The 27,467-nt window shown below is 40.3% G+C and overlaps 1 protein-coding gene across 1 annotated transcript in view; it reads right to left on the bottom strand.

The window, feature by feature from the left end:
• NNT (nicotinamide nucleotide transhydrogenase) overlaps positions 1-27,467 on the bottom strand; it is a 55,643-nt gene that overhangs the window by 17,309 nt on the left and 10,867 nt on the right. The window contains exons 5-18 of the mRNA XM_084278043.1: positions 26,955-27,043; positions 25,188-25,375; positions 24,285-24,418; positions 20,145-20,336; positions 18,895-19,048; positions 17,852-18,013; positions 16,807-16,917; positions 15,892-16,037; positions 14,712-14,907; positions 13,868-14,101; positions 10,149-10,309; positions 9,472-9,651; positions 3,612-3,771; positions 2,179-2,260 (exon numbers count right to left, since the gene is read on the bottom strand). Coding sequence (XP_084134169.1) covers positions 2,179-2,260; positions 3,612-3,771; positions 9,472-9,651; positions 10,149-10,309; positions 13,868-14,101; positions 14,712-14,907; positions 15,892-16,037; positions 16,807-16,917; positions 17,852-18,013; positions 18,895-19,048; positions 20,145-20,336; positions 24,285-24,418; positions 25,188-25,375; positions 26,955-27,043 — 2,189 coding nt within the window. The remainder of the gene's footprint in view (positions 1-2,178; positions 2,261-3,611; positions 3,772-9,471; positions 9,652-10,148; positions 10,310-13,867; positions 14,102-14,711; positions 14,908-15,891; positions 16,038-16,806; positions 16,918-17,851; positions 18,014-18,894; positions 19,049-20,144; positions 20,337-24,284; positions 24,419-25,187; positions 25,376-26,954; positions 27,044-27,467) is intronic.

Consider the following 27,467-nt stretch of genomic DNA (forward strand, 5'->3'; position numbering starts at 1 on the left):
GGTACTTTCATTATCTATAAGGGCTATGAAAAACTGAGGAAGTAAAAGACTTGAGGCCAATACTGGCACCTAAGAATGATGTCTGCTTTTTGTAGCAGCTCTCCAGCAGAATAAATCCATGGGTCTGACCACAGGCACTCCAATAGCAACACCCAAAGAACTCTTAATAACAGTCTTGTTTGCAATTAAAAAAAAAAATCTTGTAATTCAAAAAAAAAAAAAGTCTTTTGTGAACCCAATAAGAATAAGTATAAGCTGTTTAACAGATTGGAGTATCTGTCAAGAGGACAGGCTGAGAGCTGGGATTCTTCAGCTTGCCGAAGAGAAGACTCAAGGGAAACTTATCACTGCATAAAAATACTAATAGAGGGAAGTAAAGATGACAAGAGATTCTTCTCAGTGGTATCCAGTGAACAGACAAGAGGCAGAGGTAGGAAAAAATCCAAAAAACATAACGACAAAATAGCAAAAGAGCAAACCTGTTGTAGTCTAAGGATGCCTGAATATTGGAACAGATTTAGAGGCTGTCAACTTCTCTATCTCTGGAGACTAGATACTCCAAACCCAACTGGACAAGACCGTAAGCAACCTGCTCTAATTGACTAGTTTGAGTAAGGGGGGTTGTCTGAACTACATAATCTCCAGAGATCTCAAACTTCAACTACTTCATGATTCTGTGAAGGTTTAGGTTACACTATTTTAGTGACATAAATTTGCATTCTCAGACCTTCCTATGCTCACCGGCTACTTTTTAAATAAATCAGACTGTAAAAACCTTCAAAGCATGGTGTGAGAGGAAATACCACAGCCCTAATGCTTGACAGAGGCAAAAGGGAAATCAGGCTAGAATCTGATGTAGGATCACATGGATTGACTTATGAGGCTTTCGAGAAACATAACAGACTGGAGATCTTCCTTCAACAAGGCATTGTGTGCATGCAGCACATCAGTCCAAAAACAGCACTTCAGGATCTGCAAGACACCTTTCATCAATACACACTGAATGTCTTTAGCTATTCCAGAGTCCAGAAAGCATTAAGTAGAGAGCATAAAGGCAAGACAGACTGAATAACCTAAGAAGGGTATTTAATGCTTCAGGGTAGCTAATTCTTTTCAGCACTGTTTCAAACATACTGCTCAGAACTGGATGTAGGTCCACATTGTTTTTACATACAAATATTGCTGTGTAGTATTAATCTCTACTTCTATTAATGCAAGTCAATTATCCCACAAAAGAAGTCAAGTCCCATGTTCTTGGTGCAGAGGCTTTCAATTTTTCAACCTTTCAACTCTTCCGCTTCATAGCGGACTGACCTCAGCAAACACTTCTCCATACTGCAGGAGGCTCATGTTTCCTGTCTAGGTGCCCCAACTATTCCCATAGCACCCCTTTAACTATTCCCCAAACTGAGGGATCCATTTCCTTAGGAAATTAAGACTTAAAAAAACATCTTAAAAGGTATTTTAGTCTTGTAAAGAACTCCCCTTAATGGAAGTTTCTCTAGGCAGCTATTCAAAGCACTTGAGTCAGGCCAGTGCTTTCTCCCCACTGACTACCAGCTTAAATAAGAAATATTCTCCCCAAAGTCAACTGCTGTGATTACTTCAGACAGTAACTGTTTCCACAAAGTAGTTGCTTGCATAAAGCTCTCCTACCTCCACCTTTAGAAAAGGCTGCTAACTGTTCTCTTGAACAGAACATGAAAAGCTACACTTAAGTTTATTTTACAAAAAAAATAACTTCACTGCCTGTTTTGCAGAAAAATGCTATGATATCCAAAGGAAGAGAATATGTATATGAAGGAGCTAACTTACCTTTCAAAAAAAAATTAAGATTTTATTGCTACAAGAAAGAAGTATTAAATTTTAAAGCCATTCTTTTTAACTTCAGCATGACACCAAACAAAGCAAAACCCACAACAAAAATAATTCTCCAACTGCGGAGGCTATTTCCAAACCCCAAATTTAAGAAGATTGTAAGGGAGTAAAGGATCTTTTACACTAATACATGAAATTTCTAGATATTCAGCTTTAGATTAATAAGTCTTGAGCATTCCTCCAGCTAGTATTTCTCAGAACTCAGCATAATGACTGCTAAAAGAAAAGTTCAAACAAAACAAAGACCACAACAAAAACAAAACCAGAATTGTAATACTTTTCATCAAGGAAAGTTGTTACCTGACATTTTTCCCTTGTTCTCTCAACATCTTCACCAGATCAGCTATGGGGTACTGAGCTTTTGCTGCACACAAACCATAACCTGAAAGAATTTCCAAATATTTAGCTATTTTTCTGTTTTGGTGCAGATCGAATAGTTATATACAGTAAGTGTCCCTTCCAAACAGAAGCTCTCATAGTTAAACCAGCAAACAAAAAAATTATACATACACCCAAGCCCCAAATACTCATATATTACCAGCATGGCAACTATAATTAATCTCTTCTGTTTGATCTCACGACCATTATCAGCGTAGCAGTTTGACCAAAGTACACAAGTAATTTAATTCAGCTCCACAAAAATACATGTTCCTTTCTCTATCAAAAAAAGGATAATTCAGACAGGTACACTGAAAAATTGATAAAGAGGCTACTATCAGGTTACTTCACCACCATTATATTCAACAATGTTTTTGATTTGCATAACGAAAATCTCAGCAAATAATACTTCCAGTCTTTCTGTCTGAATTCACTCATCAGAGCAATAGTGCCCAAGAAGAAAACAGCCAGTATAAATTATAAATGTCATCCTTGATGTTTGACCACAGCAGCAAGAGACAAATCTCCTTGAAGATGTTTGCAAGCTCTTTTGGAAACAAAGGTAACTTCCCAAACAGAACCCTACCTCACTGATGCTTTCATTTAAGCTGAAGCAAAATGAAAGATGACTTTGTTTCTTTAACATTTCTCTCATTCCAAAGCAAAAATATGTTTAGCACAATAGTATGCTATTCAATTGAAGGAAAACAAGTCTTGAGCTATTCCCTACCTGACCTCTTTTGACAGGGAATGTCCTATTGAATCACATGAACCTACAGCCAACACAATAGTTTCAGAAAACTCAGGGGTGGTTTTTTCCCAGGGAATATTCTACTTCAATTACAGTATTTACAGTATACTAACTAAGTTTTAGATGTTTTTCTGCCCTTTAATAAAACAATGCAGAATTGAGCAAGTAGATGAGAAGCATAAACAAATCCCTCTCTTTCAGTAATCTGACAGATATTTTGTTATTGGTACCATTGGTACTGTGGTAGTGCTTGGAAACTGACACCACAACAGCAGTACACAAAATTAATTGTAAACATAATTTATAAGAGACAGTCTTTGTGCTGAAGAATTTAAAATCTAAATAAATAGGACAAAGTTTGAAGAGACACACATAAGGAAAAATAAAGTGGCATACACATGTCTACACAGAAGAATAATGACTAACCTGGGAACAAAACCAGATCCCACAGACCCAGTCAACATTTGACATGCTTCTGCTATGTTGCAACTGCAAGAAAGGCTAGTTTTTCTGATTTCATTTGGGGTTTTTGTCTGTGTGGGTTCTATTTCTTTTAATAATATATCCTTAGAACATCTTGCTCTGTGAGTCAAAAGTGTCTTACCTGGAGTAATAATAATATTATTGGCTTCTTTTATCATTTCAATTGCATTGTCCACATTGATTTCTGTGTGGGTTCCAGTAATTTCCATAGGCTTCCCACCAGCCGTTGATGTGGTGCCATAGCCTCCCAGAATCACATTTGCAAGGGAACGGTTCATAGCCTGAAAGACAATGAGGTTTCTGATGAGCTAAAGGTGGAAGACAAAAATAAAGGAGAGATGTCCACAGAGAAAACTTCTTAAAATACGAAAGCCTTCCTGACAATAGTCTTTATCTGCTAGCTTTGTCAGCTTACAACTCAAAACTTCTTGAAACAGACTCCTTTAAACAGAGACTCAGATTAAGATACTACTCAAACATCAGCTTCTAACACATTACACAAATAACGAGAGAGCATGAGCTTTTCCCCAACACAAAGAAAAAACCAACACAAATAGCAAATATTGGTATCTGATTGTTCTCATGAGGAAGGGATACAAAAGCAAGCAAGCGTATTTGATGACAGATGGTTTTAGTTTTTTTAAGGATTTTTTTTCCACATACATATATATGTACACACACGCAGACACACACACAATTTTAGCACAGTATTTTCTTAAGTTCTTGAGCAATTTCACATGTAAGCACAGAACTACGACATGACAACATGGAAACCCACAGACCTTTTACAGGTAGTACAGATGCAAAGCTTCCACTGCATCAAGACAAGAAAGAACACCACAAAGTTAAGTACCCACAGAAAGCAAACCAAATACTAACTCAACACAAATTGTAATGAACTGACCAGGGCCATTAACTTACTGGCTCAGCACCAAAGGGGGACAAGAGATCTTAAACTAGGAGCTTTAAGAGGAGGGCACATCCTGAAAATTCACCTCTGTAGATACATAGCCAAGAAAAGTCACTGGCTAAATGCTTTCACTGGCATGTCTCCTTGTGAGTGCGGTCCCAAAGCAATATCTGGAAGTAGGCAAAACTTGTAATTGCAGTAAACAAAACTTTAGAGGCAGGAAAGGAACAGGATAAATTGCTTCTTTAATTAAACATGTGTGTCTCATCTGCTGTGCTAGTTCAAATACTGCAGAATTTAAGAATGGTTCCAGAGAGCCACACATACAAGCAACAAGTAACACCCACACAAAATCACACTTCCTTAAGTGTTCATTTTCCACTGACATTTCAAGTCATGAAGTTCCAGACTTTTTTGCTATAGCCTGAGAAAACATGCCGTTCAGTGAAATTTATCATCTAGCAAATACGCACAACAAAGATGTTAGAACTACTACGTTACCTTGATAAATTATCAGTTTTCAGATACTGTAAGGAAAGTGCACAAACACATTGAAATCAGCATCTTTCTGCTGTCTACAGTAGGCAGTACTTCATATCTTCAAAGAACATGCTAATTTTTACAGGTATCACCATTTTAAACAGTTAATCAGAAAAACTGACTACTTAGTATATTCGCAGAATAGTTTGGGCTAGAAGGGACCTCAAAGCCCATCTAGTCCCAATCCCCCTGCCATGGGCAGGGACACCCTCCACCAGACCAGGCTGCCCAAAGCCCCACCCAACCTGGCCTTGAACACTGCCAGGGAGGGGGCAGTCACAGCTTCTCTGGGCAGCCTGTGTGAGGGCCTCACCACCCTCACTGGGGAGAAGTTCTTCCTAATGTCTAATCCAAATCTGCCCTCTTCAAAACAGTTGAAATCCAATAGCTGTTGTCCTACCACTACACTCTGTGATAAACAGTCCTTCTCCAGCTTTCCTTCAGGCACCGGAAGGCAACAATAAGGTCGTCCCAGAGCCTTCTCTTCTCCAAGCGGGACATACCAAACTCTCCCCGCCTGCCTTCATACGAGAGGTGTTCCAGTCTTATCTTTGTGACCCTCCTCTGGACTCATTTCAACAGTTCCATGCCTTTCTTGTACTGAGAACCTCACAGTACTCCAAGTGGGGTCTCACCAGAGCAGAGCAGAGGAACAGAATCACCTCCCTTGACCTGTTGGTCACTCTGTTTTTGATGGGGCCCAGGACACAGTTGGCTTTCTGTGCTGCAAGCATGCATTGCCAGCTCATCTTGAGCTTTACATCAGTCAGAAACCCCAAGTCCTTCTCCTCAGGGCTACTCTCAATTCATTCTCCACCTGGTCTGTAGTCATGTTTGGAATTGCCCTGACTCAGGGTGCAGGACCTTGCACTTGGCCTTGTTGAACTCCATGCAGTTCACCTGGGCCCACCTCTAAAGCCTGTCAAATTCCCTCTAGATGGTATTTCTTCCCTCCAGCATATCGACCACATCATACAGGTTGGTGTCATCAGCAGACTTGCTGAGGGTGCACTCAATCCCACTGTCCATGTTCCCAACAAAGATTGGTGCTGGTTCCAGTACCAACCTCTGTGGAATGCCACTTGATACTGGTCGCAATATGGACATTGAGCTGTTGACCACAACTCAGAGTGTGATCCTTATCCACCAAGTGGTCCATTTATCAAATCCATGTCTCTCCAATTTAGAGACAAGGATGTTGGGCAGGACTGTGGTAAATGCTTTGCACAAATCCAGGTAGGTGATGCCCATTACTCTTCCCTTATCCACCAGTGCCGTAACCATCATGGAAGGCCACCATATTTGTTCAGGCATGATGTGTCCTTATTGCAGCCATATTGTCTGTCACCTCTTAGTTTTCCACATACCTGAGCACAGCTTCCAACAGGACCTGCTCCATGATCTTGCCTGGAACAGAGTTGAGACTGATCCAGCTCTTCCTTTTTTTACCTTTTTAAAAATGGGGGTTGTTTCCCATTTTCCAGACAGCATTACAGCAGTTAAGTGTCAGTTAGCATAGCCAAAACATTATACCCCTACAGATCTTGTTAAGCTCAGTATGTGCACAAGTAGAGCATTTCCTACACATACCTGAACCAAAAAAAAAAGGGAGTAAGATCAGGCCAAATGACAAAAAAAAATAAATATTAAGGGAAATCTGAGAATCCATATAAAGCAAGCATGTAATTGAGGCACCTTTGCCTTTGGCTCCACACCAAGGAGCCATGTAAAGAGGAGGAAAGAAAAATAAAAGAAAAAAAAAAGGTGGTAGTCCAGAAGGCTTCAAAACAAGCCAAGACCTCATCAAGCAAGAACTAACCAACACAGCTAAGCCCTACTCAACACAGGGACAGTGTGTGAGCTCCTCTACAGGCTCTTTCACCTTCTTTACAACCATAGACACATATGAATAAAATACAGGCTTCACCATTCACAGATATCACAACCATCGGCAAAAAGCACCCTCTGCTGTGCATATTCCTGGCCAGGAACTTCCAAGTCAAAGGAAAACCAAACCCTTGATCTCCAAGAACTTGCGTTCCTACGGTGCCCCCTTAAAAGCACACAGCTAGCACAGGTGATGAGCCAACATGTAATTTATAAAACTAACACAAACTTTCCTCATGCAATTAATGGTTCCTCTTCAACTTGAATCACTTACCCCATCCCTAAGCATACTGATTCTAAACTACAGTTGGAATCAAGTATTCAGTCTGAAAAAAAAAAATGGAGAAGGAAGTGCTGATACAATCAAGTGTTCTGAAGCTGACATGCTATGTTAGTGTTTCAAAGCAAGTCACAACTCACAGGATGAGTGAACAGTACAGGCTTTTTCTAAGTTAAATTATTTGTTCTTAACTCATCCTACTAATCGGTAGGAAGGGGTATGAGTGGAAAAATCAAGAAGATATGAGTAAAAACTAAGTAGCTATCTGAACACCTATTGACCAATTCTACCAACTCAAGTTTTAAGAGATTATCTGGATAGGCTTTGGATGATTAAGCAACAGATTTATCACAAAGAGTAACTGGAAGTCTCATGAAAATTTAAGATGCATCCACAAACACCTCATTTGTACTGGGTAACTTTCAATAAACATACTGCTTTGGATGGAAGTCGAGGCAGGAGGCGGGGGGGTGGGGGAAAGGCTTCATTAGCACACGTTGCAACAGCCTAAAATAGAGCTTTACTGATGCCCTTCAGCACTTTTTGTTCTGAAATCCAGCTTTAAGATGATACTGAATCCTCTGACCATAACAATGCTTTTAAAAACAAAGATTTCCATTAAAGAAAGTAAAGCAGAAAAACAAAGCTGGGAACAAACAGTTTATTCTGCTTATTGTGCAGAAATTATACAAGATAATTTTAATTTTATACAGGATGATTTTAATTGTCTAAGCTTATCACAGAATCACGAGGTTGGACAAGACCTTTAAGATCATCAAGTCCAACCGTTCCCATCCTAAGCTAAACCATATCCCTAAGTACCTCATCTACCCTTTTTTTAAACACATCCAGGGAAGGTGACTCAGCCCCTCCCTGGGCAGCCTGTTCCAGGCCCTGACAACTCTTTCAGTGAAGAATTTTTTTCCTAACATCCAATTTGAACCTGCCCAAGCACAGCTTCATGCCATTTCCCCTTGTCCTGTATCTCCTGTCACCTAGGTGCTATCTCCTGTCACCTTATGTAAAGCAGCACAAGATTTCCAGAATATTACCTTAGGAAACTAGAGTTCCTGGAATTTGAGAAATACATAGAGGAAAGTCACTCTGTCACTTTGTATTTTGCCAGTTATTTTCCCAGGTTTCCTATTTACCTATATTCCCACAGCCAACAGATTCAAGCATCTCAAAACTCTCAATATGGAGTGACCACCCCTACTGGTAAATACCCTAATAGATCATATTTACATAAAGGAATTTGACCTTTAAAGCCCATGCTTTTCATATCTGGGTTTTCCCAAAACTATTATCTTTTTACTGACACTGACTAAAATGCTGACTATATAAAAATATCTCTGTACATATTTATGTGTAAAACATGTCTCATGTGCTGCATAATCTGATTTCATTTGATAAGGGGATATAAAATGTTCAAGAACAAACAATATTCTTTAAATTCCCCACCTGGGATTGTTGATTTGAAGTCAACTCCAGAAAGCTGCACAAAAAGTACTTTGTTAAGCATTTCTGAAATTGTTCTTCAAGAGATGGAAATGAATAACACAAACATTCCGAACACAGTAACTAACACATCCCAGTAGTGATGAAGTAAAAGACAGCCAGGGCTGGTCATAGGACAAGGTCAGGACAGGGGAAGAAGAGCACTGGTACAAGAACACGAGCAGAAACGAAACAGAACTACACACACAGAGAATCAGAAGGTTGGCAGCTTTTGTACTGTAAAGCTATTACCTCTCCATCTTTGAAAAGCAAAAGGAGAGACATAGGAAAACAAGTGATTTCTGTATAAATGTTCCACAGAAAAGGCAACCACTATTAATAATGCAGCATGATTACAGAGAGTCAAAGCTCTGTTTGCTCTGACAGACATTAGCATCAGTAATACACTAATGCAGGCCTGCTGCCACCCCGTGGTACTTAAAAGTAGCTACTCTGAAGAAAGTAGTACTTCCCTGCACACCAAAAACCAAACTTTAATTCCTCCTAACAGAGCCAAACATTTTTTACAGGAATTTACTACTAAACGTATCTACTGCTGAGTCTAAGTTTACTTTAACACACACAAAAAAAACCTTCCAGATGAGCACAAGTAATCACACATATTTGAGCGCAGCTTCAAACCCTCCATGCCTCAGACAATGCAAAGACTTTCTTCAGTTTTGAAGAATGTATCTCTCCAACCCAAAGAGAGATGACTGACATCTAGTCTAACAGTTTCAATCAAGAATACTCTGGTCTGTAAAAACACCTAGCAGTTTGGTCTTCCGATTACTTATCATCCTAGCAAACATTTTGAGTAAGGTTCCATTACCTGGCAAACAAGGACAGTTGCTGCTGCTGACTTACCACACACATGATGTAAGACAGGATGGCACCAGAGGAGCCAATGAGCGCACCAACAATGGTAAGCAAGTTGTTGTTCAGTAGGAAGCCCTCAGCACACAAAGCCCATCCAGAGTAACTGTTCAGGACAGTAATAACTACAGGCATGTCAGCACCTCCAATAGCTGCGGTTAAAGTGACACCCTGGAAAAGGAAAGAAAATACTCCAGTGTAAACTATGACTAAGAAATGCAGAGAAGACAGTCTGCATGCAGCTCTGAAAAATAAATACCAAGTTGTTTAACCTATTCAAATATTTCCTCTGAAGCTGTGGCCTGAGGATTGGCAATTCTGCCTTTTCAGAGACGACAGGAAGGCACTCTCCTCATCCTGTTCTTAGTCACATATTTTTATTCGCAAATACATCCTATCAGCTCCACTGAACTGTTTTTTCTAATAAAAGGCTCTACTTAGTCATAGTTTCAAAAAGTAATTAGATATATAAATACCCCTTCTCTGGAACAATTCTTGTTTACAGTTAGATTTAGAAAAGTCATCTTCTACTTGCTACTGCCAGCTAGCATATAGGCACTATGACCATTCTGACTCAGGATGCTAAAACATAATCATTAAGTGGAAACTTATGAAGCTGAAGAACAAACTGTTTCATTTGTTTCACCTCCTACAATTCCCTGACTTACCATTATGGCTGAGAGAACTGACACAGAACCTAAGCAAGTAATTCCCGTAGTGTAACTAGGATCAATCATGTATGGAATCATTCCACCAACACTGGCAGCCAGCAATCCCGCATTCAGTGCATGTCGACCAGGCAAGAGCAGTGGTGCAGAATTCAGGATACCTGCAAGCAAATGGATGTTTAGAAATCAACACATACATGCAGGAGAGCCTGTCCTGTGCCTTCAGACACTAAACACCCAAGCAAAAGAAATATTAAACAAGGGGGGGTCAGAAAACAAGTTAGTTGAAGTTCACACCCTGTGCTTAGTAGTTCAACACATTCAAACTTACTCTGGATTCTCAAATACTCCTGGATTAAACTCTTGGTTAATTTCCTAATGTCAGTGAAGCATTTCAGAAGAATCACAGAAATTCTGTTTTTAAAAGCCTTTTTTAAAGACAAACAAACACACACACAAAAAACCCCCAAACAAAACAAAACAAAACAAACACATAAAAACTACTTGCACTCTGGTGTGTTGTGTATGACCTCTGTAATAGGAATCTTTTAGCTGGAATTTGTTAGTACAGGTATTATCCCAGTCTCTAAAAAGCTGTGTGCTTAGAAAAGCATTACCACTCAAATACCCCAAATAAGAAACATTCCTGTTTTCAAATGCTTCAATTTAACTAGTACCCTCAGTCACATAGACTTCCCACAGCTTACCACATTGTCAGACTTGAGGGGAAAAGAAAAGTCGGTATTTGTGTGAATCAGTTTTAAGACAATTACATGATTATTCTCAGCTCATGCTCCCCCCACAAAGAACACAGCAAGGAGTAAAAATGATGCAAGTTTATCTGTCATTTTTGGTGAAAGTAATTGCTTACCAAGTGCCACATTTAAATTTAGCTGAACTCAAGAGAAAGAATGGACTGATGGTCTCAGGACTAGGACTCAAAGTGTGTGACCTACTACCTCTAATTCAGTATTACAGACAAGCTTATTATGCTAATATGAAAATGCAAGGCAGAAAAAATAAACAAAAACAGAAGAATGGGGTAAAACAGGCAGTGAAGTTCACCAGTTACACGTGCACAGATCACTGAGGGAGTGGAGGAGGTAAAATGGAGAAGAGGCTAAAAAAATAACCAAGAAGAAATAATTGAGCAGCTACCTAGCAGAAGTATCTCAAAATACACACTAAGAATCATAGAATTGTCTTGGATGGAAGGGGCCCTTTAGATCAAGTCCAACCACCACCCTAACCTGCCAACCACTACTAAACCACATCCCTCAGCACCACATCTAACTGTCTTTTAAACATCTCCAGCAATGGAGATGCCACCACTTCCCTGGGAAGCCCATTCCAATGCCGAATAACCCTGTTTGTGAAGAAGTTTTTCATAATATCCAATCTAAACGTCCCCTGGCATAACTTGACGCCATTTCCTCTTGTCCTGTCACTTGCCACTAGGTCCCGCCTCTCCACAACCTCCTTTCAGGTAACTGTAAAGAGCAATTAGACCTCTCCTCCTCCTTTTCTCCAGTCTAAACACCACCAGTTCACTCAGCTGCTCCTCATAACATCTATTCCCCAGTCCCCTCACCAGCCTTGTCACCCTTCTCTGGACACACTCCAGCTCCTCAATGTTTTTTTCTGTAGTGAGGGGCCCAAAACTGAACACAGCACTCAGTGTGCGGCCTCACCAGCACTGAGCACAGGGGGACAATTACTTCCCCAGTCCTACTCACCACACTGTTCTTAATAGAGGCCAGGATGCTGTTGGTCGTCTTGGCCACCTGGGCACACTGCTGGCTCATGTTCAGACAGGTGTCAAACACCACCCCCAGGTCCTTCTCTGCCAGGAAGCTTTCCAGCCACCCTGCCCTAAGCCTGCAGCACTGTTTGGGGTTATTGTGACCCAGCACTTGCCTTTGTTGAACCTCATGCAATTGGCCTTGGCCCATCAATCCAGCCTGTCCAGATCCCTCTACAGACCCTTCCTACCCTAAAGCAAATCAACAATCCCACCTAACTTAGTCATGTGCAAACTTACTGATAGTGCACTCAATCACCTCATCCAGGTCATTAATAAAGATATTAAAGAGAAGTGGCCCCAGCTCAGAGCCCTGGGGAACACCACTTGTGACCCGCTGCCAACTGGATTTAACTCCATCCACCACTACTCCCTGTACCTGGCCATCCAGCCAGTTTTTTACCCAGCAAAGAGTGTATCAGTCCAAGCCAAGAGCAGTCAGTTTCTCTAGGAGAATGCTGTGGGAAACTGTGTCAAAAGCTTTGCTAGAATCCAGACAGACAACACCCACAGCTTTGCCCACATCCACTAAGCGGATCATCTTATCACAGAACGAGATCAGGTTAGTTAGGCAGGACCTGCTGGATGAGTCTGATCGCTTGCTTTTCCTGCACGTGCCTCAGTGACACTCAAGACAATTTGCTCCATAATCTTCCCAGGCACCAAGGTCAGACTGACAGGCCTGTAGTTACCCAGATCCTCCTTCCAGCCCTTCTTGTGGACAAGCATCACATTCAGTAATTTCCAGTCAACTGGGACCTCCACAGTTAGTCAGGACTGTTCATAGATAATGGAAAGTGGCACTTCCACCAACTCCCTCATCGCTATCAGTGGATCTCACTTGACCCCATAGCCTTTCATACTTCTAGGTGCTGAAGCAGGTCCCTCACCATTTTCCTGTGGATTATTCTCCCCATTCCTGTTTTCTGGCTCAGGGGGCTGGGTATTCAGGGAACAACTGGTCTTGCTGTTAAAGACTGAGGCAAAGGCAGCATTCAGCATCCCAGCCTTTTCATCATCCTTTGTCACTATGTTACCTCCCCTGCCTATTACTTACAAATCATTCAAAAGATTATTAGAGAAGACAGTTTTCCATCCATGTCATGCTTCCTGCTTCAATGGATGGCTTCAAAAACAATGAAGAAAGTAAACAGATGTTTCCAAAAGGAGCTATTGCAAAGCTAGTAACAGGATTAGTAATGTGTCATAGCTGAACTTCTTAGCACAGGTATTGTCTCAGTCTCTCTAATGCTGTGTGCTTACAAAACCAAAAATAAATGCAATAGAAGCCTTCAGGTACATAAGAAACAGGAATTAGTATGTCATTTATAAGACATATTTACTCTATAGAACTGTAAGAGGTATGTAGCACGGAGTTTGCTCAGTACATAAACAGACAGTGAACTGCATGGTTTAAAGTGAGGCAGTCCCAACTGACACTGCAAGCTGCCTACCTAAACAAAGCCTGAAATATTAAGAGTAAAATCCCATACATGTTAGTGGTGATCTGACTCCAACATTACCATAAATTGTGTCTACTCAGGAATACGAAGTCATGATCACGAAAGTTCAATAAAATCAGTTGGAGAAACCATGTCAAGTAGTGTCTTAACAACACTAACACAAAAATTACTCCTAGACAGGTGGAGTACAGGAAGTTTACATGACTTGGTAATTAATAGCAATAACGTGTCTGAGCACTGAAGATAGAGCTTTCATAACTAAAGCTCTAGACAAATTAAAAAAAAATAAAACAAAAAAAAAAGTCCACTCATAAACATTAAACATACAAACTTTTACCTCATGGAAAACACAAGATTTCTTTCCAATTCCACAGTAGTCTTAAGACTAAACACTGGGGGAGAGTAGGGGGATGGGACCCTTTAACAAATACTTAGTTCTGAATGTAAGGTCTCACCTTGCAGTTTTCCATAAGCAACAAGAGAGCCACTGAAAGTCACTCCACCAATGTACGTGCCAAGGTATGCCACAACCTTGGTGAGGTTTGCAGCTGGATCCGTAGCAAAGTGAGGATATTCAATCATGTACTCTGCTACACAGGTGAGCACAGCAGCCAAACCAACCAAACTATGGAAAGCAGCCACTAGCTGAGGCAGATCTGTGATCTGGATGCGTTTTGCAATCATCAAACCTATTGGGATTTGAAGACAAGAGGGAAAGCTTACAAAATATAACCAATCTGTACAGCTAGAAATTCATTTTCTGTGGTTCAGTGTAGAACAAATGTATACATGTCTGTTTCAATGAAAAACAATTTCTACACTAGAAATTGCTACAGCATTTAAGCAAAAGCTGCATATGTATATTTTGTGAAATGAGGATATCATGGAAATTAGAAAGTTAAGAGATATCATGTTCTCAGAAGTGTCACTGCATATTAAGAAATTCAACGTTTTCTGTTATGAAAGCACAGTGTGAAGAAGGGAATTTGGCAGCACTCAGCCAAGAACCAAAGTATGAAGCTAGTGAGTTTATTTGCCTCCACATACTTCATTTCCATAACAGAGATATTGTGTTTCAGCTTTTCCACAAGTTTCCTCATTCTTTAGCACATCCTGATGCATTAATAAAAGCTATAAGACTTGGGATTACTTGTCCATGTATTTGCAAAACACCATACACAAACCATGTATGTAAGTTAGTCACTTCACCTGTAAGCTATGCAGGTTTCTTGTGTATATACAACTGCATAAATGCATGTATAGAGCATATATTGTTAGTTTATATTATCATACACCTACCTATGGTACCACCACATGTCATTGCACCTGACATCTGTGCCAACAATTCAGGTGAGGGTTTAAGGCCTCCAAGAGTTGCTGCTAAACCTCCTGCAACACCAATCATCCCCAAAGCATTTCCAAGTCGAGCTGTTCCTTGAGTGGACAAACCAGCCAGGGCCCCAACACAGCATAAGCCTGAGCCCAAATACATCATCTTTAAAGTAAGAAAAACATGAATATGCATACATTAAGTAGAGACAAGGTGCATAATCATTATCTTTCCAATTATTACACAAAAAGGCTGATTTATCCAAAAAGTGTATAAATCACAGTTCTTAAATCAAGTCAGAACTCTTGACTATGAGGAACAGATGTACAGGATGTGATTTTTGCCAATTAAAATTTGATATCTATGAAAACTTCTTCCCCACTTCATGACCTTGCTTTACCTGCACTGTGAATACTAAAATTGACTCAAGCCCATTTCCTCATCAGTACAGAAACATGTTTTCTTCTTCAGTAAAACCCCAGAGCTAAACCGTCCTGCTCATTATACGAACAGTTTCAGAATTTGCTTATGGCATATCTGAGCTCATGGTTTCAAAAGGTATAAGCAAACTTAAATTAACTGAGTTGTACATGTCTTGACAACTGAAAAAAACCCAAATATATGCAAGCCTCTGGCATAAAGGTATGTCTGGATTCACTTTTCAACACAGAAGACAATACACATGGATTTTTCTTTCCATTAAAGCAAATGCAAACAAAAGTTTACCAGAAAAGGTGGTACAGGTACAATTCCTGTACATTCCTCTGTGCTGACATCTGGGTAGGATGAGATGTCATGCCTACTTCAGCAGTCACAGCAAGCTTAATTTTCAGAAACATTTATACAGAAGACTGATTTCTGTAGTCATGCTAATATTTAAGATGTAATCTAGGAAAACTATTCAATAATAAAAATTATAAAATACCTACTGCTTTACAGGCAAAAAATACCCAAAGCTTTTAAAGTTTGCAGAGTCAGTATTTGGGGTATGATTGCAAACTTAGTTAATCAACTTCAGACTGGCCTTGAGGGAGTAAGTAGGTGATGAAACGACCATGGCTAATTTGCTATTTACTCCTAAACAGAGTGAGCAGGGAAGGTGCATACCTTGCTGTCAGCAGTGGGCTGAAAGCCATGAAGTTTTCTTACCTGCTCAATATTATAGCCACTGTTGAGAGAAGCTGCATAGCCTCCTACAAATACAGCACCAGGAAGTAAGTACAAGTAGTTGTACTCAGGAGGATCTGTGGGACGTTTGAACATATCCAGCATTCTCTGTGTAACTAGAAATCCACCTGGCCAAAGTGAAAGAACAAGTTTACAAAAATAAATCTTAAACTAAGCACAGGCAAAGCTCTAAGAGAAATATTTGGTTAAACCTCATTACCACATAAAGTTAACAACTGACACCAATAACACCTCTGAAAAGCTAGTAGTCTGGAAGAACACCAAGAAACAAAGTTGTAATCAGGTCCCATTGCCTGTTTTAACCTTCGGAGGAAACACATAAAAGGAAGAGTTGGAAAGCCTGGAGGCCATCTCTGGCTCTAAACACTACACTGACTGTAGTATGCTTTCTAGTTTATGACTGTGTCCTTTTCCCTATCTACTCTAGCAAAAAACCAGTATCTGTACATCACATTGCTCACACTCTTGTCTTTTTTATTCATGAAGCTGAAACTTTTGAAGCTCAAGCAAGCAGAATTTTGTTCAATGCCTCTAGTGTATTTTTCAAGTGGGTAAAGGAATATAAGGACAAACACAGTACCATATTGGGATACAGAGGAAGATATTTCATAAAATCATCACCCAAGAGATACTGTAAAAGAAAAGGGCACACTTAAATGCTTCCCTAAAAAAAGTTACAGCACAGGGTGGGAAAACCAGATACATTAACTACTATGAAAATTCCAAGGGTGTGAGATGGTCTGTGGGATGGATGATCTCAGATCGTATTCCCACAGTAGTCTTTCAGGAATCTATACAATTAAAGAGCTGGAAGAAATAAAAGAATTACACAAGGGCTTTAAAAGTTACCCTCAGGAGAAAATATAATATTCATACCAGCAATATTGACCGAAGAGATAAACGCCGAAAGCACTGCTAGACTCTGAGGAGCATTTTCAGGGAGATAGTGTCCTCCCATCAACACCAGCCCACCAACCGCAGTTAGTCCTATGGAAAGAAAAAGACAGCGAGAGAAAGACAATCTTAGAAGGGTCTACACCTACAGCAAGTTTTCTTTCAGCTGTCAAAAACAGGTATCAGTCAAGTGAAGTTTTAACACATTTCACACATTACTATTTAAATAAAGACTTGTTAAGGGTGTCCCTGCTTACTGCAGGGGATTGGACTAAATGACTTTTACAGGTCCCTTCCAACACATTCTGTGATTCTATGATTGCTGTGGTGTTTTTCAGCAATACGAAAGTGTTTTGTAAGAAAAAAAATAGTATATGAATATAATTTTGAAGCACAGTTCCTCAAGCAGAGACAGCCTCCACACACTGTTCAAGAAAAGAAACTTTGCTTTCAACAATCAAAGTAGATCAAAATTGTGACCTGTCACATAAATACACGCAGATTACATATGAGCATGTAAAATTGAGTTATGAATCTTAGAGGTCACTTGGGAATTATTTTTTCCCCTCTTCTCAAAACACATACTTTGAGGAGAGAGATAAAAAAATATGCCAAAACTATCAAAGACAAGTTATTTTCAGGGCAGTATCTGGCAGAGGGGAAGAAAGATGTATTGCATGAAATGACAGAATGCAACACACTAAAAACCAAAACAAAAAATCACCAAACCAATCACCCCTCCCTCCAAAAAGCTCAAAACTTTAGAACAAACAGGTTGAGACTGAGAAATTACTCATAAAAATTAAAAATACACTGCACCACACTTGCTCTTCTTTTGAAAAAACAGTCTCAGAAAGAGTATGATTCAGATGTCCTTGCTATTTATGAAAGCAAACTCAGGCACACAAAGTGGTATTAGGCCCTCTGGCATTTTAAAAGGGATCTCAGCAGAGTTCTGTCTAAAGTTCAAGCAAAAGAAGCAGTACCTACTTCAAAGAGAGAATAAACTTGCAAGACAGCTGCTTACCTGAGATAGCGTTAGTCACTGACATGAGTGGAGAGTGAAGAGCAGGTGTCACACCCCATACTGTGTGGTACCCCACTATTCCAGCTAAGCCAAATGTAGTCACCATTTGTGTGAAAGCAGTATTGGGAGCTACAATTCCCAGTCCTAACATGCTGGATAAACCTACAAGAAAAGCACACCAAAATTTTTCTGTAACTTTTCAATGGTTTCTTACATTTAGACTGTAACAGGAGTCTGAGCTAAAAGCAGAATGGCATTTCATGCATGGACTTGTTTCAAGACTAGTCAGATCATCTTCTGACAACTACAAGGCTCTTTCAGTGCTAGTATATGTTTTATAACACAACATAAAAATGTGACTATAGTATACACATCTTTGCAATGCATGCACACAAAGTAGCAAAGATAGGTTTCTACACAAACAATCCTGTCACACTGTGTTCTACAGCAAAAAAAATGCACATAAGTCACAATCACATTAAGAAACTACTTGGAAGGCTCAAAGCATGCATATGAAGAACAGAGATTAAAACTAAGAACACTCCATTCACACTTCAAGCAGAAGTTCTGATGCACACAGAATAACAAATGATGAGAACAGACAGTATGTATTTGTCAAGACAAATGTCCTATTCTCAGTACTTTAGTAGATGGTGATCATTTAAGTCTCACACAATGCATTAAAGTTTGAAGAAAGCAATGTCATTGAACTGATTTTGCTGCAAAATAAGGGCACAGTCCCTAGGAGGAGTCCTTCAGAACTTGAAGTATTTTACTGATATTTAAATAAAGCCAAACACATATGCATGCACAGAGCATGAGTCAGCACTGTTTGAGATGTTAATACTTCAAAATAAAACTCTGAAATTGTTTTCCCCTTTCAAAAGCAATTATTAATGCTGCACTGATTTTGCATCAGGATACATCATCCAAGTGCTCTCCCAAACAGGTATTAAATTGAATGAGTAAGATGGAGTGACTTAAAAGTATTAGCCAAATGAGGAACACTCTATGCTGATTCTCCAACTCTGAAAGTTGCCTACCTGCTGTGTATACAGATGCACTAGTCATAGTTTTTCTAAAAGGTGTAATAGTAGCTGCTTTTTCTGCTTCCAGCTCTGCTACAGTCTTCTGCTTCACAGGGGCTCCTTGAGGAATGTTATTTGGCGGCGGTGCTGGGAAAATCACCTTGCCATCCTGACAAGAGATATTTATAGTTACCCCTAACACAAAAGATGCTTTATAGTTAGAGGGGCCTACTCATCTTAATCTGCAACTCAGGTATGTCTTAAGATCCTACAGACATTACACAGGAACATCTTCCTTTTTCTTTATCAGCAGAAGTTTGCAAGGCCGGATGATCAGTACAGTTTACTATGCCGGTTTACATGTTTTCCAGACAACACTTAATACCTGTGTCTAAAAGCACTTAGTGGAAACACAACACAGGGCTTGAATGCACGAACCAAAAGTAAAAAAGTTCCTTAAATGGAAAACATTTATGCAAAATAAAACAGGTTCTTGGGAATAGCAAAATCTGCTACAAATCAAAATAACCAGAAACTGCCCAGACCTCTGCTAGGTACCAAGTATAATGTCTCATACCTCCTGCCTGTCTTCAGGCCTCTGGAGGAGTAACTGGTGGAGCTGCAGACACCACCCCAGTGGTCTGGGAGAGCTGAAGTCAACCGATTTCTCCTCCAGAGTAGGTATCATAAGCACCACAACATGTTGGCAACATTATGCAGAAAACCTCAATAGAAATTAATACCTCTTACTGCAAATTATTATTTCCTAAGGGCTGCAGGACAGCCCATACTGGTCCACACCTTAAGTTTGTATTTTACTATTTCCTAATAGTGCTGAAACTATCCTGTGTATTCTAGTTCCACCAGGTTTTTTCTGAAGTTATAAGAGCAGAAACATGTACTTATTTAAAAAAAAATAAAACAAAAGGAAAAGGAGAAGTGTTTTCCTGATCCTGTAGAAATGTTTCAAACTACCATGCTTTTATCACATGAATACAACATGCATATTTAATATTTATCCACATTTTCAATAGTAGACTTTAGGTATTCATGTAACAATGACAAAATGACAAAAGCAAAGAGGTGTCCCTCTTTGGGACAGAAGAATATTCAGCTGAATACAAATATGATTGCCCACACTGTCCATCAAGTCACATCTGAAGTCTATTGGCATGCAGTATATTTGAATGCATTTTAAAGAGACAGCACTAATAAATGTGTAAGTATGCACTCAAAAATTAAAATGCAAATGTTGACTGACTCACCTTCATTACTACAGTTCCTCTAATAACATGATCCAGAGTTCCATAATCGAATTCATCTTTTGGTTCAAAGTAGAAGTTCTCTTTGTCAGGGCTAATAGCCTTTAATAGTTTGATAATATTATTGGAATACAGACTACTGGCCTGAGTAGCCATTCTGCTAGGCAGGTCTGTGTAGCCAATGTGTGTAACACCCTGGAAAAATTCAAGTCATTTATAAATATTAGTTCAATCTCTGAAAAAGTAGCTTCTCTTCCAATATACCCCTCTGGAAATACATATCCAAAAACTTTTTCACTGATTTCTGCTTCCAAACTCAGGTAAAACTGTTACTTGCAGCTCTAACTTAAAGTTGGGTGAAGATTACTCACAACTGTTACAAATTTCAACATGATCAAACCCAGCACCTTTAAATGCCATTAGCAACAAGCCTACATAGAGGAAGATGTATTTTTGCAAGAGCTTGTCCTCTCCAAATCCTACTAACGTCTCAGAACTTATTTTCTTTAAAAAAAACAGGTAACATTATCCTGACTAATTCTTGGCACCTTCTCAGTCCTTCTGGAGGGCATGCACTGGAAGCAACTTTTTATATGAGGTGTGAAGGGAGCTTCCACATAGCTACCTAGCTGTGCAAGTAATACACCCAGGTTCACATCTGTGTAAAGACATAATGAAATATATCCACACTGTTTAAAGAACAACTATGAGTATTCCTGGTTATCAAGCTCTTGAGTTTTTGGAAGGTATGGCTAACGTCAGCTGGCATAGGCTCTTCATGTTCGAGCAGGTTTGTGTGAAAACACTGTGCCTACAACCTAACAGCTAAGATCCACACATGCTTCCAAGAACTCTGTCTTCTTAACACAACGCTCCAGCACACTGCTAATAGTTCTGCACCACTGTCCTTTTTCACAGCTCAGTGCCCGTACACTATATTCAGGAACAATATTCCTCTGACTAAAAGCACTCCATATAAATTCTGCAAGCAGGTATCTGCTGACTTCAGTTCTACAGACTCTAATTTCAGTTCTACAGACTCTTATTTCAGTTTTTAAGACATCAAAAGCTCTAGAAAACCACAAAGGCAAACACAATGCATGACTCACAGCCCCGTTTATATTCATGACAACCATGGCAGCAATATGTCCCACAAGCTTCCTTAATAACAGCATTACATATTTACCAGATAATAACCTGCTACTTTCAATCTCATCACCCACATTTCTGTAACTGCTAGTAGGTCTCTCACAAATACAAGAAATAAAATCAAAAAAAGAAGAAAAACAAGCTTTCAACCGAGCCAAAGAACACTGGAGCACAGGCAGTTCAGTCCAGAGCAATATTGCTTACTTAATGAACCAACTCACACTACTCCTAGTTTGGGTTACAAGCAATCTGAATACTCTAGGGCAGACACATTCATGCTGGCTAAGTAAAAGACTTAGAAATATAGCACCCTCCTGAAGGTGAAATTCTATTCATAGAATCGTAGAATCATAGAATGGGTTGGAAGGGACCCCAAGGATCATAGAGCTCCAACCTCCCTGCCACAGGCAGGGACACCAACCTCAGGCCTGGATCTACACAAGGTTGCCCAGGGCCCCATCCAACCTGGCCTTGAACACCTTCAGGGACTGGGCATCTACTACCTCTCTGGACAGCCTGTTCCAGCACCTCACCACTCTCTCTGTAAAAAACTTCCCCCTAATATCTAATCTAAACCTTCCCTCCTTTAGCTTTAGTCCATTCCCCCTTGTCCTGCCATTATCTGCTCTTTTAAAAGGTTGAATCCCCTCCCGCTTATAAGCTCCCTTCAGGTACTGGAAGGCTGCAATGAGGTCCCCCCGCAGCCTTCTCTTCTCCAGGCTGAACAAGCCCAGCTCCCTCAGCCTCTCTTTGTAGGGCAGGTGCTCCAGCCCTCTAATCATCCTTGTGGCCTCCTCTGAACCCTCTCCAACAGTTCCACATCCTTCTTGTATTGGGGGCCCCAGATCTGGACACAGTACTCCAGACGGGGCCTCATGAGGGCAGAGTAGAGAGGGACAATCACCTCCCTGTCCCTGCTGGCCACCCCTCTTCTGATGGAGCCCAGGATACCATTGGCCTTGCGAGCTGCAAGAGCACACTGCTGGCTCATGTTAAGTTTCTCATCCACCACAATCCCCAAGTCCTTCTCAGCAGGGCTACTCTCAAGGAGCTCTTCTCCCAGTCTGTATCTGTGTCTGGGATTCTTCCGTCCCAAGTGCAAGACCTTACACTTGGCAGTGTTGAACCTCATTAGGTTCCCCCAGGCCCATCTTTCCAGCCTGTCAAGATCCCTCTGCATGGCTTCCTTTCCTTCTGGGGTGTCAACCACACCACTCAGCTTGGTGTCATCTGCAAACTTGCTGAGGGTGCACTCAATTCCATCATCAATGTCATTGATAAAGATGTTAAAGAGCACCGGTCCCGAGACAGACCCCTGGGGGACACCGCTTGTGACTGGCCTCCACCTGGACATAGACCCATTGACCACCACCCTGTGGCTACGTTCTGTCAACCAGTTTCTTACCCACTGGATGGTCCACCCATCAAATCCACATCTCTCCAATTTAGAGATAAGGATGTGGTGGGGGACTGTGTCAAAGGCCTTGCACAAGTCCAGGTAGATGACATCGGTTGCCTTCCCTTTATCTACTGATGCTGTCACTGCATCACAGAAGGTCACCAGATTGGTAAAGGCACGACCTTCCCTTGCTGAAGCCGTGCTGGCTGTCCTGGGTCACATGCTCTTCCCTCATGTGCTCCAACATGTCATCCAGGAGGATCTGTTCCATGATCTTCCCAGGCACAGAGGTGAGGCTCACTGGCCTGTAATTCCCTGGGTCTTCCTTGCTCCCTTTCTTATAAGTGGGAGTGAGGTGACCTTTTTTCCAGTCCCCAGGGACCTCTCCTGACAGCCACGACTTTTCAAATATGATGGAGAGTGGCTCAGCAACTACATCAGCAGCTCCTTCAGGACTCTGGGATGCAAGTAATCCAGCCCCATAGACTTGTAGACATTCAGTCTCATGAGGCGGTATCGGACTTGCTCTGCTCTTACAGTGGGGGGGGATTTACTCCCCCAGTTCCCACCTAGAGTTCTAGGGATGCAAGGTTCTGGGACATGAGAATTATGAGAATCCTGGCTGCCAGAGAAGACCGAGGCAAAGAACTCATTCAGTACCTCAGCTTTCTCCTCATCAGTTGCAGCCAATTCTCCTTTCTCATTTACCAAGGGGGGTACGTTCTCTTTGGCCTGTCTCTTCTGGCCAATGTACCTGTAAAATCCCTTCTTGTTGTTTTTAACATCCCTTGCCAAGTTCAGTTCCATCTGCACCTTGGCTTTCCTGATCCCATCTCTGCAAGTCCGAACAGCATCCGTGTATTCTTTCCAGGCTATACACCCTTGTTTCCAGAGCTTGTATTTGCCTTTCTTTTCCCTCAGTTTGACCAGCAGGTCCTTGCTTAGCCATGCTGGCCTCCTGCCCCTCTTGCCCGCTTTCTTATTCAGAGGGACAGAGAGCCTTTGAGCTCTCAGAAAGGCATCCTTAAAGAGTAGCCAGCTGTCCTCAACATTTCTGTCTCTAAGGACCACCTCCCAGGAGATCTTGGCCAACAAGTCCTTAAATAGCCTAAAGTTTGCTCTCTTAAAGTTCAGTGTCCTGGTCCCACTTTTCGCTAGGACCACATTCCTTGAGATTACAAACTCAACTTAAGCTGAGCCAGAGACTTGAAGTAAGTATTGATGTAGTCTAAGCCTGTTTAAGTTACCTATGGCACAGACTGTTAACATCCAGTTGTGGAAGGTGGTGAGCAAGCCAAAGTAGCTCTTGCTGCCTCTTTAGGTAGAACAAGAAACTGACATCAAATCACAGCAGACACAAAGCACTAGACTTGTAAGTCAAAAGAGTAACACTTTCATACTAAAGCACATTAACACTATACAAAGGTTATCTGTTCCTTCAAAAACCTTCAAATTGTTACAGCGATGACTAATAACCAAATTCTAAAGGATTACTTAAACCCAAATAGCAAAATCAAATACATTAAGCATACTACTTACAAAACACAATGTGAATTCATGCAAACTGAAAATAATCTGCAGGTTAAAATGCTCACCTTATGAACATACATTTCTCCAGGCTTCGTAGTCTCAATGTTTCCCCCTGCTTCTGCAGCTAAATCCACAACAACTGAACCTTCCTTCATTGATTCAATCATATCTTTCTTAAACAATATGGGAGCTTTTTTGCCTGACAAGACAAGGCATAGTAAGTTAAACACAAAATACAGTCTATCTGTCAAGCTCAAGAGATGAGTTCTCCACTTCTCTCTCTGTCTCTCTAAACCTTATTTTTGTAAGCAAAGTTTTCAAGTAATCAGTACATGGGGTGAAATGTCACAGTTGGTTTGTTTATACAGGCAGAGATAAGATGCCAGAACATCTTGCTCCCAAGCATATGGGGGGGCAGGAAGGGAAGGTATGCATGGTCTGCCAAAGATACTAGCTAGTCCCAATTTTTCCCTCGGTAAACTGACATTATCCAATCTTACAATTGAAATGATAACAAAACAAAACAAAAAAAAGGAAACATCATATAAGTTACTAAGACAGATGTTGTGCAATACAAAGCACTAAAACCTAAGCTCTATGCTTACAATGTCTCAATTATGAAAGACAGTACTGTTTCAATAGGATTTGTTTCAGTGCACAAGCTCAATAGCAGAAGTAACACTGATGCAATACATATGCAAGAGAATTCTATGTTCTTAATTTATTAATATCTACTCCTTGTTTAATAAGAAGACCTAATACCAAGACAAAGACTGATAGTTTGTAAAAACAAAAGGTTATAAAAAAAAAGGCACACACTTTAAAAAAGGCATTTATCAAGCAAGCAAAAAAACTTACTATGCAGATACAACTTATTGTGCCTCTGTTTTCACTGCAGGCACAGTGCCAAAGCATGCTAACTTAGACAGGATAAATTAAAATTAGAAAAAAATGCACATAAAATATACCTGGAATAAGTGCTGTAGTGATGATAATATCAACATCTTGACACTGCTTGGCAAAGAGTTTCATTTCAGCTTCAATAAATTCTTTAGACATTTCTTTAGCATAACCGCCTTGGCCCTCCCCAGATTCCTTTAAGTCTACTTCCAAAGGCTCAGCACCAAGAGACTTGAACTGTTCCAGAGCTGCAGCCCTAGGGTAAGAAAATCACAAAGGAGAACACAATCACTTTAAAAATCCACCACAACTTTTCTGGTCTTTTTAGTAGAATTCTCCGGACTAGATATCTGAAATTTATTCTAGGATTAAGGAAACTGTAACTGAACAACTCAGCTTTCTGTATTTAAGAAAAAAAGTAACCATATTACTAATTTTAGGTCCCTAATGAGAATGCGGATATGGATTAAGGAGTGAAGACTGGGAGTTTCCTGTATTGTCAGCAGAGTTGCTCCAAGAAAAGCCTCAAAGCTGAGAGCTTAACTGTTGACTAAGTTTGCTCACCCATTGCTTGCCATGGCAACATAAATCTACAATCCAAACTTTGATGTCAAAGACAGGTGACAAATACAAAACCTGTGGCTTTGTCTTTAATCTGTGAAATGAAAAACACCAGCAAGTCTTATTTTCAGAGAGAAAATTAGTTGGGGGTGGACTTTTGGTTTTGTTTTTAGGTTGGTTGGTTTTGGGGTTTCTTTACAGTTATCTGGTAAATCTGCAATTTATTTTTCATCATATGGTATCGCAGTAAATAATGAGCCTAAATTTCAGTGTTGGGCAAATGTTCACAGCATGCAGAGGATTTAACACAAAAATTCTTGCACAAGTATACAGAATGCTTAAGAAGGGAAATAAAAATATGAAAGTTTTGACAAGATTTTAACTTTGCTTTCAAGAAAAATTAACTCTTTCCAGTTAGCTTAAAGGCATATGCAGGTTTTCTAACAAACCAGTGTGAAGATTTTTTCATGTTGCACATCATAAATCTGAAGATAGGTTAATTTTTATTCTTTTAGCCATATCATAAATAGCCCTAGATGCCAATCTGCATGAAAATGTAAGTCATTTTCATGCAAATACAGTACTAAGTACATACAAATTCAATATAAGAGGGCAATTTAACAGAAGAAAATGTCATCAAATTTGCTGTCTCTGTGGCTGTAAGGAGAAAAGTATTTGTGCTTCATAATTTTCCCAGTCTATTGCTCCAAAAAGCAGCTATGGGACAAAATAATCCTTCGAATATAAAGAAGCGACCCAAGGAAAGCTCCATTTAAAGCAGCCTCAGTTTTGGCTTTTTCATCTTTAGTTTCACAAATAATGTGCTGGAAGAGAAAGAGAGATCAAGTTGAAAGAAGTATCGCTCCAAGAATTCCTAGCTGGACACTCTGGGATCAGGAGAGTAAAGATGAATGAGAGTATGTAGCTATGAACACATATCAAAGGAAGCTATAATGAGGGAATAAAGATTATTTAGTATTTTCCCCTCTGCCCCCAAGAACAGAGAGATGAAATTCCAGATAACAGCCCTAGTTTCCTCATTTTCAGAGAGCATCAGCTTTTCATTCATCTAGTTCTGAGTGATTTAATAAGAAGGACTCTTTCAAAGTTTTGATAGTTTTGAGGTATAAAAACCAGAGGAACAATGATGGAATAAATATGATAGGAAAGGAACTGTGACTGAGTGCAGTACAACTGCTTTCACTGTAACACAGCTACAAACTACTTAGTCTTAAAATAATTGCAGACTGCTATTACCATTTTCACACACCTACCTAGTATCAAATCCACGAACCACTGCACCCATTGACTTAGCTGCTCCTGCAGAAGCCAGGCCAGCAACTCCTCCCCCGATGATCAAGACCTAGAACGACACCACCATCATGTTTGGGGCATGAGCAAAAACGAGAGTTGGTCAGAACAGCAGCAGAACTGTACTGCTTTCATAACTGCAGATACATCTAGTTAACCAGACATTCAAACAAGTAGCCTTATGGTACGGTTCCCAAAATTACTCTGGTAAAGCTGCCCTATTGTCCTGGTTTCGGTCAGGATGGAGTTAACTTCTTTTGTAGCAGCGGATGGAATGCTGTGTTTGAGAGTTAAAATGAAAGCCGTGCTGATAACACCCTGATGTTTTCAGCTGCTGTCAGACAGTTAAGGACTTTCTCAGTTCTTCATATTTCCCTGTTAATGAGAAAGGAGGGGACGAAGCCAGGACAAAGGAGGGGACCCAAACTGGCCAAAGCGAGTATTCCATGCCAACTACATCATGCTCAATATAAAGG

This window comes from Gallinula chloropus, assembly GCF_964237585.1.
Source record: "Gallinula chloropus genome assembly, chromosome: Z".
Taxonomy (NCBI): Eukaryota; Metazoa; Chordata; class Aves; order Gruiformes; family Rallidae; genus Gallinula; species Gallinula chloropus.